Genomic DNA, 14,860 nt, shown 5'->3' with positions numbered 1-14,860 from the left:
AAAAAAACATTCTTGCTAGAAAAGGTAGAGGAATCTCAGTCAAATTTAATCCAACTCTTTACAAAGTGCTATAGTGACAGTTTTTTTTTGTTTTGTTTGTTTATAGTCCCGGAGATCTTAATGCACAACATTACGCACCTTAGTGTTCATTTAAATGTGATAGCCCTTGGGCCCTGACAAGATAAGGAGGAGGAGGAGGAGGGGGAAGCGGGAGGAGGGGGAGGAGGAGGAGCAGGTTGTTACATCTGTGTTGTTTCAAGTGTTGTTCATGAGCACTGTTTTGTGTCTGAAACTGCATCTGAGTCTCCTTTGTAGCAAAATGTGCAGCCCTTTGACGTAAGCTCTCTGACTTCTGAAATGCACTTATACACTTATACATGGAGACAACTGATGTTTATTTTTTAATATTATATACTATCTCAATTTTACTGTCCATTTGGTAAGTTGAAATGTTTTTGAGGTAAAGTGATCTGTTTTTGCCTACATCGGAAACATAGTGCCAGATCTATGTCCATTGGGAGTTTGAACTCTAAACTTTGCTACAAGCATGATTGCTCATGATCAGAGTTATTCATGCGTTGGTTGCCTGCATTTGGACCCAAAATTGAGTTGTTTATAGAACTGCTGATACTGCTGATGTGATACTGGTTGTTTTCTTTCTTTCTTTCTTTCTTTCTTTCTTTCTTTTCTTTCTTTCTTTCTTTCTTTCTTTCTTTCTTTCTTTCTTTCTTTCTTTCTTTCTTCTTCTTTCTTTCTTCTTTCTTCTCTCTCTCTCTCTCTCTCTTTCCTTCCTTCCTTCCTTCCTTCCTTCCTTCCTTCCTTCCTTCCTTCCTTCCTTCCTTCCTTCCTTCCTTCCTTCCTCTTTCTTTCTTTCTTTTTTTGTGGATTGCTTAACAGTAAGCACTAAATTAACTTTGTCTTAGAAGTGATAATGTTTGCTTCATTATACAAATGGTCCAGTAAGGCCTGAGCGGTGGCACAGCGGTAGGGTGTTTGCCGTGCATGCGGCCGACCTAGGACTGACGAAGGTTCTATCACCCTGGCGACCCCATATGGTCTCCAAGCCCAGAGCAGTTTCTGAGCGCAGTAGCCAAACTAACCTGAGCACCTATCGGGTATGACCCAAATCCCCCATCCCTCAAGTGGATCCTTTAGGTGGGGTTTTTCAATAAACACCCAACATCTGAACAGAAATATTTTTTCCCCTGTTTCTCAGGACTTTACCTGGAAGTATAATTGGGCTTATCTCCTGGCTCTGTGCTCAGGGGATCACTTCTGGTGGGCAGGGCCTTGATTCTTGTTGTCTGAGCAAGGTAAGCACCTTACCCACTGTACTATCTCTAGTTAAAAGCAGCATATATATGGGAAGGAAAAAATACAATCTAAACTAGATGAGCAAAGTGTGGAAAGTTTAGTGTATAGTAGAAAGAAATGAATAGGATAGGATAGATAATTTGGGACTTAAAAGCTTATTTCAATTCAATGATAAATATCTGTTGTTCAGTCCTAAAGTAAAATGATGATAATAATCCAAGTGTCAAGTTGGGAATGCTTTTTAATGTTAAAATTACATGTACTTCTATAATGTGAAACATTATCTACATTTCTCGATCAATATTTATGGTACTTTCTGGTTTTTGACACTCGAAGTTGACCAGGATATGTTTGAATTTGTACAGAAATAATGTTGATATTTGGAACCCATGTCGAACGTCTATGAAGAAAGGGCAACAATGATTGCAGCTAGGGATTTGCAGGAATTTGTTCCTTTTGGTCGAGACCACTGCAAGCACCACCCTAATGCTTTGAACCTTCAGCTTCGCCAGCTGCAGCCAGCCTCTGAATTATGGTCGTCTGATGGTGCTGCTGGCTTGGTGGGATCCCTACACAGAGGTTACAATCCACGAGAAACAAAAGGTTTTATTAAGTTTTCTGTTACCTTTTTTTTTTTTTTTTTTTTTAGAAGTGCATAGTGATCTACTTAGGATTGAAATTTACCTATCTATAGCTTAGAATTTAAAGTAGTTATACTTCTGGGCTCAAGGTTAGAGTGAATTTGAGTAATATCAAATCCTCTGTTTTCATTTTACTTTGTCATAACTGTTACTTAGATGTTACATAATTTATGATGAAGAGTTTAAATTTTTATTACGGTCCATTTTAAATTTCTATCACTTATTACTTGGGGACTAGAATTCATGCTGTTTAATGATTAGATGGTAGGTTATAAATGATTCTAGAAAAAATTTTGTACTGCCTGAAACTCAATCATAAATAAACTTTGTAATTTCCTGTGATTGAATTAAAAAAAGCTTCTTGCTACAAAAAATTTTGATAGTTACAGGGGAGAAAAGATAGGCTAGTAGTTCTTTTTATTTAAAACTAAATTTTTTATTATTTGATTTTAATTTAAGCTCTATGATTTATTATTATTGATAATAGCAGGGTTTCTTCCATAAAACATTCCCAACACCACACATCTCACCAAAATTCCATCTTCCCTTCATTATTATCCCATTGTCCTCTGCCCCTTCCATCCTGTACCTCCCCATTCCTCTTTAGTGGTATGTTAAACTAACGACCTATTCTCATTTTTTAATGCCTTTAGAAATTTGTTGTGTCCTTGATACATTCTTTTTTTGTGGGGGGGGGTCACATCTGGCAGCACTCAGGAGTTACTCCTTACTCTATGCTCAGAAATTGCTCCTGGCAGGCTCTGGGGGACCATATGTGTTGCCAGGATTTGAACCACCATCCTTCTGCCATGCAAGGCAAATGCCCCTACCTCCATGCTATCTCTCCGGCCCCACATTCTTTTTTGTTTGTTTGTTTGTTTTGTTTTGTTTGTTTGCCATATCCCATTATGCTCTGTGGTTATTCCTGGCTCTACACTCAGGATTTACTCCAGGTAGACTCAGGAACCATATGGATGCTGGCGGATTGAATCCCATTTGGCTGCATGCAAGGCAAGCGCCTTACTTACTCTAGCCTGCTACGACTTTTTATAACCTATCTGAGAGGGAACATTCTGTCTTTCCCTCTCCTCTGACTAAATTTACTTGTGTGATACTCTACAGATCCATTGCAAATAGTACGTTTTGTTTTTTCTTTTAAGTCAAGTAGTTCATTTTGTGTATATTCCATAATCTCTCAGTCATTTGTTCTTGGGCACATTGGTTGTTTCTAGATTTTGGATATTGTAAATAGTGTTACAGTGAGCATAGGAACGCTGTGTTCTGAATAGAGTTTTTGGGCTCTTGGGGGAAAATGCTAAGAAGGGGCCAGAGCAGTGGCACAGAGCTTAAGGTGTCTGCCTTGCCTGTGCTAGCTTAGGAAGGACCTTGATTTGATCCCCCGGTATCTCATGTGGTCTCCCAAGCCATGAGGGATTTCTGAGCGCATAGCCAGGAGTAACCCCTGAGCGTCACTGGATGTGGCCCAAGGGAAAAAAAAGAAAGAAGTGGAGTTGCTGGATCACTCAATTTTTAGTTTTTTTGAGAAGTGTCTATATTGTTTTTCAAAAAAAGTTTAACCAGTTGACATTGCAACTGGCAATGGATGTGGGTCTCCTTTGCCCACATCCTTGCCAACACTGGTTATTTTTTTGTTCTTTTTTGATGAGTACCATTCTCACTGGTGTGAGATGATATCTCATTATTGGTTTGATTTGGGTTTCCCTGATGATAAGTCATTCAGAGCTTTTTTTCCATATGCCTTTTGGTCAGCTGTATTTTTTTTCTTCAAGGAAATTGCTGTTCAGCTCTTCTATTTTTTCCTTCTCTCTAATTTTTGATAGGGCAGCAGTTACTACCAGAAGAAGAAGTTGTAAGGATTTGTTAAAAAAAAAAAAAAAAAACGGTTAATATTGGGTCAGAACAATAGCACAGCAGTAGGGTATTTGCTTTGCATGCAGCCAATCCAGGACTGACCTTGGTTCAATCCCCAGCATTCCATATGGTCCCCTAAACCAGGAGCGATTTCTGAGCGCATAGCCAGTAGTAATCCCTGAGAGTCACAGGGTGTGACCCAAAAAGAAAAGAAAAAGTCATTATTTCCTACTTTACCCCATTTTTATTTTCTTTTTATCTCAGGGAGAGAAGATCTATAGAAACCTAAACCTTCCTCCTATTCATTAGAATGGGTAGTAAAAGGAAAGGACGAGTGCATGTATCTATGGTTGTGCACCAACAAAACAAACATTGTTCAAGGACTTCCCTAGTTCTTCCCATACTCTCCTTCCTCATCTCTCCTCTCTCTCTTACATATGTATGCCTTTTTAGTTCCCCAAGCATGTTGATTTCATTTTTGGGTCTCTAGGTAAGGAATAATATTTGCTTATATTTTTGGCAGAATGATGAAGTTTTATAATATGCAACATTTAATACATTTAATTAATACAGGATTCTTGAATAATTTCATGTTCCTGAACGCTTGTAAAATACACAATACCCATAACTACATATCTCACTCTTTAAATTAGTGGCATCAAGCATTCTAATAGGTAGACTACCTGAGTCTTATTCTTTAGGTATTAAAAGAACAGGTAATTTGGGTAACTTGTATCTAGATGATCAATTTAATGAACTTACCATTTTCCATATTATTGAACAAAAAAGAGTGCTTGAATATAGCTTACATGTATTAATTTTTAAGGAAAGCTGGCAATTAAGGAAAGGAGTAAGTGAAATTGGAGAAGAAGTGGACTATGATGAAGAACTCTATGTGGCTGGAAATATGGTGATCTGGAGCAAAGGAAGCAAAAGCCAGGCTTTGGCAGTTTATAAAGCATTCACAGTTGACAGCCCTGTTCAGCAGGTGAGTTCATTTGAATTTTAGTATTTGATTAACACTTTTTTTTTTTTTTTTTTTGTGGTTTTTGGGTCACACCCAGCTGTGCTCAGGGGTTATTCCTGGCTCCAGGCTCAGAAATTGCTCCTGGCAGGCACGGGGGACCATATGGGGCGCCAGGATTCGAACCGATGACCTCCTGCATGAAGGGCAAACACCTTACCTCCATGCTATCTCTCCGGCCCCAACACTTTTTTTTTTTTTTCTTTTAACAAAAAAGCATTTCTATAAGAGTTGAGATTTCAAAAATATTTTAGCAATGTAGTATAACAATTCTAATAACAGAGTCTATATTTTATTTTACTTTTTGTTTTTTGGGCTACACACAGAAATGTTCAGGGGTTACTCCTGGCTCTGAGATTAGGAATTACTTCTGACGGGCTTGGGGGACTATATGGGATTCTGGGGATTGAGTCCAGGTTGGCCATGTGCAAGGCAAACAAACGCCTTACCAGGCTATACTATTGCTCTGCCCCCTATTTGTAGTAGTTTTAGATGAAAGAGATTGCTGTATAGAAGGAGGAAAACATGGGAGGAACTACAATGAGGGAAATTAAGAAAAGGGACTGAGAGCTCAGCTCTTTGGGATAAAGGAGACTTTTAAAATAAAAATGGGGGCCTGGAGAGATAGCACAGCGGCGTTTGCCTTGCAAGCAGCCGATCTAGGACCAAAGGTGGTTGGTTCGAATCCCGGTGTCCCATATGGTCCCCCGTGCCTGCCAGGAGCTATTTCTGAGCAGATAGCCAGGAGTAACCCCTGAGCACCGCCGGGTGTGGCCCAAAAACCAAAAAAAAAAAAAAAAAAAATGGGATATCTCAAAAGGAATTTGATATTATTCTCAGTTGCTGTGTAGATTTGAACATTTTACATTAGAGTGTGGCACTGATGCTTGTTTTTATTGCTCACTTCTTTTTCTTTTTCTTTTTTTTTTTTTTGGTGGTTTTTGGGTCACACCTGGCAGTGCTTAGGGGTTTTTCCTGGCTCCATGCTCAGAAATTGCTCCTGGCAGGCACGGGGGACCATATGGGACACCGGGATTCAAACTGATGACCTTCTGAAACACCTTACCCCCATGCTATCTCTCCGGCCCCTCTTGCTCAATTTTCACTTCATGAAAATGTCATAAAACTTCTACAATAGCACTACAACAATCCAGTTCATTAATGGGCTAAAAACTTGAATATTTAGAATATGGGGGTGGGTGTTTGGGTCACACCCGGCGGCGCTCAGGAGTTATTCCTGGCTCTGTGCTCAGAAATCATGCCTGGCAGGCTTGGGAGACCATATGGGATCCTGGGGATTAAATTGGGTCAGTCCGGGGTTGGCCACATGCAACGCAAATGCCCTATCAATGTGCTATCACTCCAGCCTGGCTCCTATTTAGAATTTTTATAAAGATAATAGCATCTGGGGCTATAGGGCTTCTGCCTTGCAAGTGCTAACCTAGAACAGACCACGATTCGATCCCTGGGCATCCCATATGGTCCCCCAAGCCAGGAGTGATTTCTGAGTGCATGGCCAGGAGTAACCCTGAGTGTCACCGTGTATGGCCCAAAAAACCAAAAAAAAAAAAAAAAAGATAATAGCCCAGCAGATAATACAAAGTGAATCATTTTGCACGTGAAAAATCCAAACCAGGGAGTGGTAGCACAGTGGTAGGCCATTTGCCTTGCATATGGCTGGCCCAGGACGGGCGTGGGTCCATTCCTGGCATCCCAGATGGTTCCCCGAGCCAGGAACGATTTTTGAGCACAGAGCTAGGAGTAACCCCTGAGCCCCACTGAGTGTGGCCCAAAAAATTTCAAAAGAGAATAAAATAGCAAAGAAAAGAAAATTAAAACCATACTCATGTTATATATATGTTATGTTATATATAACATATATATATGTATATATAGTCTTATATTCTATATATCTCACCAGGAGTGATTTCTGAGCAGAGCCAGAAGTAACCCCTGGGCACCACCAGGTGTGGCCCCGAAATAAAAAAAAATAAATAAAAGGAAGCTTTTCTAAAGATTATCTTGTGTGTGTGTTTGGTTTGTTTGATTTTGAGCCACATGGGGTGGAACTCAGGTCTTCTTCCTAGCTCTGAATTTAGGGATTATTCCTAGTATGCTCAGGAACCTTATGGGGTGCTGGGGATTGAACTCTGGTTGGCCACATGCAAGGCAAAAGAAAACCTTGTACTATTTGTTACTCCAGTTCCAGATCTAGTAGGTTTGTGATTATTTGCAAATAGAGCATCTTATGTTTACCACTAATTGTTCTATATATAGACTAATCTATTACATAGCTTCATTATATGATATTAGTAAACTAGGTTTTTAGATATAATGTTCATTGTTAAGCATTTTGTTTCAATTTTAGGCATTGTGGTGTGACTTCATTACATCACAGGATAAATCTGAAAAAACCTACAGTAAGTTTCTTTTATAAAATGTATTTCATTTTATGATTCTAAATGTTTAAAAATATTTAAAATAAACAGCCATGAAAAATAGTGGTTTAATTGAGCTCCTAATATTATACATTAAAGAATTTGTAAATTTGTGATTGTATTTTTTTTAGAAAGTGTTTCAATTTTGTATCTTTTCTTTCCAGGTAGTGATGAAGTAGAAAAATGCATATGTATATTGCAAAGCTCATGTATTAATATGCATAGCATAGAAGGAAAAGATTACATAGCTTCTTTACCTTTTCAGGTAAATTTGAGTGATTCAGTGTTTTTGTATTTTGTAGGAAAATAGTCTAAAATTGATCTCACAAATATTGCTACTTTCACTTTTCTGGTTATGAAGAACAATACATTATTTTGTTTTGTTTTTGGGCCACACCCAGTGATTCTTAAGGCTTACTCTTGCTCTGCTTGTACACAGGGATCCCTCCGTATGGGCTGTAGGGCAGAGGGGTACTGGTCTTCTGTGTGCTAGGCAAGCATCTCATCCATTTTATTCTCTCTCTACCCAATGCTTTTACTCAATGAGCTAAGTTTTTGTAGCATAAATCACTTATCATATTTTTATGCTTCACATTAAAAAATTAATGAAATGAATAATTAAACCTCAGGTGTTTTTAAGGCTAAATGATAAATAACTAAAGTTATTTATCAAAGTCAAGCTATTTATCAAGTTAAAGCCCCACAGCCTTGACTTTTTCTATTATAATTTTATATTTTTAAAGCAGTTTATTTATTAATTGATTGGTTTTTGGGCCACACCTGGCGATGCTCAGGGGTAACTCCTGGCTCTGTGCTCAGAAATCGCTCCTGGCAATCTAGGGGACCATATGGTATGACAGGAATCGAACTGGTCCATCTTAGGTCGGCCCCATGCAGGGCAAATGCTTTACTACTGTGCTATCTCTCTGGCCCCTCCCATTATAATTTTGATGCTAGTGCTGCTCCTAAAATTTTATCACATTTTCTTTGGGACTTGTATTTGCCACAGTGGAAATTTCAGATTGACTCCTGGTTCTTAGATTTTATTTACTTTAGATTTGCTTACTTGTTGGGTTGAGAGTAATTGTAATTAATGATCATGTTACTTTGGAAAACTTTTATTAAAGTGAGGGATGGGACCTTAATGCCTTGTAATGTTTTATTTAACAAACATGTTTCTTCTGCTTTTATGTTTCCCTTCACAACCTGTCTGCTAGGTTGCAAATGTTTGGCCCACCAAATACGGATTATTGTTTGAACGGAGCAGTTCTTCTCATGATGTACCTCCAGGTCCACCCAGGTGCTCTTACTTTACTTTATATAAATAGTAATACTCAGAAAATTATGGTTTAGGTATATAGGTGTTGGTTATTACCTAAATTGTTTACCTGGAAGCTTAAGATGGTTGTACTTTTTATTCTGACACCACGGATACAAGCATATCCTCTCAACTCAGTACTTGCAACTTTTCCCCCACCAGTGGAAAACTTGAATAAGTTCATTTAAAGATAAGCCTCAATACTTATTTCTGTCTTTATTTGTTTGTTTGTTTGTTTGATTTGGGGCCATACCTGGTGACACTCCAGTTACTTCTGGTTCTGTGCTCAGAAATTACTCCTGGCAGGCTAGGGGGCCGTATGGGATGTCAGGGATTCAACCCGGGTTGGCTGCATTCAAGGCAAAATGTCCTACCTGTTGTGCTATTGCTCTGGCGCCAGACCACTTCTGCCATTTTTATATTAGGTTACTTCTATTGGCTGGGGATTGGGGTGTAGGGAAGCACTCCTAGCAGTGCTCAGGACTTACTCCTGGCTCTTTATTCAAAAATTCATCCTAGCTGGCTCAGGATTATTTGGCGTGCTGGGGTTGAACCTGGTTGGCTGTGTGCAAAGCAAATGTCCTCCTGCTGAGGCCCTACTTGGCTTCAGTCATGAAGCTACTTTGAACAGATTACTAGTTATTTTATTAGCTTTATTTTTTTTTTTACCTATTACAGTAGTACTATCATTATTTATTAGTGATGTGTTTACCTAAATGCTTCAATGAATGATTTCATATAGCATAGTGTAATGTATGCAACAAACATGAAATTTTAAAGTTTTCTTTTAGAATTTATTTTTTTTTAATATTAGAAGGTCTGTTGTTTTTGCTTGTTTATTTTTGGGCCACAAACAAAGCTCATCACTCAGGAATTCGTCATGGTGCTGAATGGAGGAATTATGGGATGCTTGGGATCAAATGTGGGTTAGCTGTGTGCAAGGTGAGCACCTTACCTGCTGTACTATCATCTTGGTCTGGGAAGGTCATGTTTTTCCTCTCCTTTTAGCATTCCTGAAAAAAAAAAAATACAGCTTTTTAGTTTATTGGAGGTTTTTCTGTTTTATTCTTTTCTTTTTTTTAAGCATGAGCATTTGTAAATGGACCTAGGAAATGAAAGTAGATATACTCAGTGAACATTACACAATTTCTTTTAAGGATTTTGGTTTGTTTATTTGTTTTTGAGCCGCACCTGGTAATGCTTTGGGCTTGCTCAGGGCTCTGTGCTAAGGGATAACTCCTAGTGGACTGGGGACCATATGGGGTACTGGTGACTGAAATTGAATTGGCTGCTTGCAAGGCAAGCTTTCTGTCCACTGTATTCTCTCTGGCCCCTCACCAAGCATTTAAAGTAATATGAAAAGAGGACTTTATGCCCCTTGCTACATTCATTCTATATTATGACAACTGCTTTTATTGTTATCTCCCTATATGTATATTCTTAAAATCACCCTCCATAAGTTGAGAGATTTTTAGGAATGATGATTGTGAAAAGCATTTTGTAAATTTAGAGGACTGCTTTATTGAGATGGTAGAATTCTGGTTGCTTGTTAATCTGTGGAAAGATATTCTTTGTAAGGGAAAGTGCAAGAATTTGTGAACATATGAAGTTATCTTGTGATTGATCTTTGCTTTTCCTAGAGAACCTTTACCCACTATGTTCAGCATGCTGCATCCACTGGATGAAATAACCCCACTTGTTTGTAAATCTGGAAGTAAGTGTGTTTTTTTTTTTCAATAATTCTTTTAATTAAGCTCTCATTTTAGTTTGGAGGAAGTTAGGAAATAAGGGAGTTATGGAAATTTTACTTTTATGCTTTGTGTTTTACAAAATACTTTGTATTAAGCAAGAGATTGCATTTCACAGTATTTTTTTTTTAGAGTAAACTTAATAAAAATCTGAACTTTGTTTCTTAGTATTAACAATGAAAATAGATAAATTAAATATTTTTGGAAGAAAAATATGTAGAACCTTACACTCATATTATATAAATATTAATATTTTATTTTTCCCTGCTTATAAAAATAATTGCTTCAGAAAAGTTTCGAAAGTTTTGTTTGGGGCCATAGCTGGTAGTGCTCAGGGCTTACTTCTGGCTATACACTCGGAATTACTTTTTTTTTGTTTTTGTTTTTCGGGCCACACCTGTTTGATGCTCAGGGTTTACTCCTGGCTAAGCACTCAGAAATTGCCCCTGGCTTGGGGGACCATATGGGACCCCAGGGGATTGAACTGCGGTCCTTCCTTGGCTAGCACTTGCAAGGCAGACACCTTACCTCTAGCGCCACCTTGCCGGCCCCTCGGAATTACTTTTTTGTGGTGCGTAGGGACCATATGGGATGCTGGAGATCAAACCTGGGCCATATATGCAAGGCAAGCTCCCTACCTGCTTTACTTATCTCTCTGCCCAGTTTTGAAAAAAAATTTTTTTTTTGGCTTTTGGGCCACACCCGGCGGTGCTCAGTGGTTACTCCTGGCTGTCTGCTCAGAAATAGCTCCTGGCAGGCACGGGGAACCATATGGGACGCCGGGATTCAAACCAACCACCTTTGGTCCTGGATCGGCTGCTTGCAAGGCAAAAGCCGCTGTGCTATCTCTCCGGGCCCCAGTTTTGAAAATTTTTAATTTTTAATATGACTTACACAGATATTTCTAGATGCTTATTTATTACAAAACTAATTTTATTGTGGTAAATTTGTTTTATGATGAACATTTAACATTTTATAATATGCTTTTATTTGACATCTGGAGATGCTTATTTTAAACATTTATATCTGATATGTGATTAAACATAATAGTTATAAATAATGAGGAATTGTAATCTAAAAATATCCAGTTTTTGACCAATTTTACCCTTGATCTTTGTTCCAAGTACATAATCTGAAATACTACCCTTATTTTTATTTTCTGTATCTGGTTTTGGGAAGCTATAATTTAAGTTTTCAATTCAGCCAGCAGCCTATTTTTTGAAAACTTTTACTTTTTTCAAGTATTGTAGGAAAATAGAGGGATTATAGAATAATCAGTACTGCCTATAAAGCCTAAACTATTTACTCTTTGACTTTGTTGATACTTTATTGGTAAAAGCTATAGACACATGATGGGGGGGGAACTATAGATACATCATCATGCTGTTAAAAACTATGATATATTAAAAAAACAAAACAAAACAAAACTATGATATATAGCCGTTTTGATCATGTTTTTGCATATCTACTGACTTCAGGAATTGCTTATTCATTACTTTAGAAAGCTAAGTACAGTGTGATAATACTTTTATCAAATTCTAGACATTTATATGAAATATGATTGGAATGAATAGTATGTTTGTGCTATATAAGTTGAAATTATGAATAATTTTTTTTTTTTTTTTTTTGGTTTTTGGGCCACACCCGGCTGTGCTCAGGGGTTACTCCTGGCTATCTGCTCAGAAATAGCTCCTGGCAGGCATGGGGGATCATATGGGACACCGGGATTCAAACCAACAACCTTAGGTCCTGCATCGGCTGCTTGCAGGGCAAACATCGCTGTGCTATATCTCCGGCCCCAAATTATGAATAATTTTAACTGATACTTTTTTGGAAGAGGTATTGAGCCTATCCAGCAGTGCTCAAGGCTTATTTCTGGCTCTCTGCTCAGGGATCACTCTGGCGAGGCTCAGGCCTATAAATGTAGTTCTAGTGATAGAGAGCCCTGGTTGGCCATGTGCAAGACAAGTGCTCTGCCCACTTTGCACTTAGTATATTTCCATTCCTTTACTTTTTTTTTTTTTTTGTAAAATAGTTTTTATTTTCTAAATTTTTTAAAAACTTTTATTTATTGATTGATTGATTAATTGGTTGGTTGTTGGGCCACACCCAGTGGTGGTCAGAGGTCATTACTGGCTCTGCACTCAGAAATCACTCCTGGCAGACTGGGGGACCATATGGGATACTGGGAATCGAACCGGGTCCCTCTTTGGTAGGACGCATGCAAAGCAAATGCCCTACTGCTCAGTGCTATCTCTCTGGCCCTAATTTTGTAATGTTTTAATTGAAGGGGAAATATAACTTAGTATAGCATCAAAAAAGGATATAAAAAATCAATATATGATATTGTGGAAAGGCCAACGTCTCAGAAGAAATTTAGTTTGCATTTGTGACCAGAAATAGGGAATAGTGGTCTAAGCTCTATTTGAATAATTACTAAAGAAGGCAGTTTTTGTACAGAAGAACCTGTAAGTCAGATTTTTCAGAATGATTGATTGTAATTTATAAGTTTTGTAATATATTACAATATATTTCTTAAATCAGTTATGAAAGAAAATTTTTGTCTTTAGAAACTGTAAGAAGTTACTTTATAAAGAATGGTTTTGTACCACATAACTTGAACTATCTAGTCCCGCCTTCCAATTAGAGGGGGATATAATGGAGGTACCATGACCAAACAGCTGTAAGATCACTAAGTAGTAAGCTAGGCACAGAGGGGACCACTCATGCAAGCAGCCCCGAGGGTGAGGGTGGAGGATATGGGAGGCAGGACAATTCGGTGATAGGAATTCCCCTGATTCAATGTTAATATGTACCTAAAATATTACTGTGAACGATACGTAAGCCACTATGATTAAAATAAAAATTATATTAATAAAAAAAAGAGTGGTTTTGTAAAGTCCTTTGTTTTACATACCTAATCATCTGTTTTTTTTTTTTTTTCTTTAAGGTCTTTTTGGTTCATCTCGGGTACAATATGTTATAGATCATGCAATGAAAATAGTTTTTCTCAGTACTGACCCTTCCATCATAATGACCTATGACACAGTTCAAAATTTGCATTCTGTGTGGACACTCCGGAGAGTCAGAACAGAGGTAAGGGAAAGCCAAGTCAGTCTGTGAGGCTAGTGTATTCTAAATGCTTGAGAGTAGTTTAGAACATTTTTACTGATGAAATAGTTTATTAGAAAGCAAGAAATATTGACTGTATATTTAATAACTGGCAATCACTCTGCAATTTCAGGAAATTGTCTTTCTTTTCAAATGAACTTTGTGGGGCTTTTAAGTATTGCTTAGTATCTGTGTGTGTGGCCTGATGGGTCAGTGTGGTGATGCAGTGCTGCTTAGGGCCAGAAGTCACCAGGGCCTGCCCTGTGGTGCCAGAGGGCTACCACAATAATATCTAATGGCATTCTGGACAATCATGTAAACCCCACATGGAACTTGGAATTTCAAGCATAAAAGGTCTGCTTGAGCTTTTTCTTAAGCCTTTAGAGCTATTTCTCCAGTCCTGGAAATTGCCCTTCTACTCTAATTGTTCTTTTCTTTCTTCCTGTTTATTTTGATTTAAGGAAGAAAATGTTGTTTTAAAGTTCTCTGAACAGGGGGGAACCCCACAGAATGTGGGCACCAGCAGCTCCCTCACGGCACATCTTAGAAGCCTCTCCAAAGGAGAGTCCCCTGTTACTTCCCCTTTCCAGAATTACTCCTCCATTCACAGCCAGAGTCGCTCAGCCTCATCACCTAGTCTACACTCTCGTTCGCCTTCCATTTCCAACATGGCAGCTTTAAGGTGAGACTCAAATATGCACATAAATGTTTTTCTTGTTCCAAGTAAGATAGCCCAAGGACAAAACATCTTTTCAAAACCTCTTCTGTTTTGAAGATATGAAAATTCATTTTGTCATCTTAGATATTAAGAAAAAAATCTTTTAGAGAAAATAGACATCCTATTTATTCTGCTATTAAAAGTGTTAGGTTTTTGAATATCAACAACTCATTTTCAGAGGCAGAAAATACACTTATTTCAGTATTGGAAAAGAAATTCTAAGAAGGGGCCGGAGAGAGATAGCATGGAGGTAAAGCATTTGCCTCTCATGCAGAAGGTCGATGTTTTGAATCCCGGCATCCCATATGGTGCCCCGAGCCTGCCAGGAACGATTTCTGAGCTTAGAGCCAGGAATAACCCCTGAGCGCTGCCAGGTGTGACCAAAAAACCAAAAAAAAAAAAAAAAAAAAAAAAAAAAAGAAAAAGAATTTCTTTTTTTTTTTTTTTTTTTTTTGTGGTTTTTGGGTCACACCCGGCAGTGCTCAGGGGTTACTCCTGGCTCCATGCTCAGAAATTGCTCCTGGCAGGCACGGGGGACCATATGGGACGCCGGGATTCGAACCGATGACCTTCTGCATGAAAGGCAAACGCCTTACCTCCATGCTATCTCTCCGGCCCCAGAAAAAGAATTTCTAAGAAAACTTTTAGAATTTACTGAAACATGATAACATGACCC

The 14,860-nt window shown here is 38.3% G+C and overlaps 1 protein-coding gene across 1 annotated transcript in view; it reads left to right on the top strand.

Annotated features, from left to right (window-relative positions):
- The first annotated feature begins 1,683 nt into the window (after positions 1 to 1,683).
- The window catches only part of ANAPC1 (anaphase promoting complex subunit 1), an 86,596-nt gene continuing 73,419 nt past the window's right edge, over positions 1,684 to 14,860 (top strand). Inside the window, 9 exon segments of the mRNA XM_049784457.1 lie at positions 1,684 to 1,889; positions 1,891 to 1,917; positions 4,654 to 4,815; positions 7,220 to 7,271; positions 7,454 to 7,554; positions 8,507 to 8,589; positions 10,248 to 10,321; positions 13,306 to 13,451; positions 13,928 to 14,148. Of these exon segments, the coding sequence (XP_049640414.1) occupies positions 1,704 to 1,889; positions 1,891 to 1,917; positions 4,654 to 4,815; positions 7,220 to 7,271; positions 7,454 to 7,554; positions 8,507 to 8,589; positions 10,248 to 10,321; positions 13,306 to 13,451; positions 13,928 to 14,148 (1,052 nt within the window). The 5' untranslated portion in view covers positions 1,684 to 1,703.

This window comes from Suncus etruscus, chromosome 12 (genome assembly GCF_024139225.1).
Source record: "Suncus etruscus isolate mSunEtr1 chromosome 12, mSunEtr1.pri.cur, whole genome shotgun sequence".
NCBI lineage: Eukaryota > Metazoa > Chordata > Mammalia > Eulipotyphla > Soricidae > Suncus > Suncus etruscus.
This window is presented reverse-complemented; position numbering and strand designations above follow the sequence as displayed.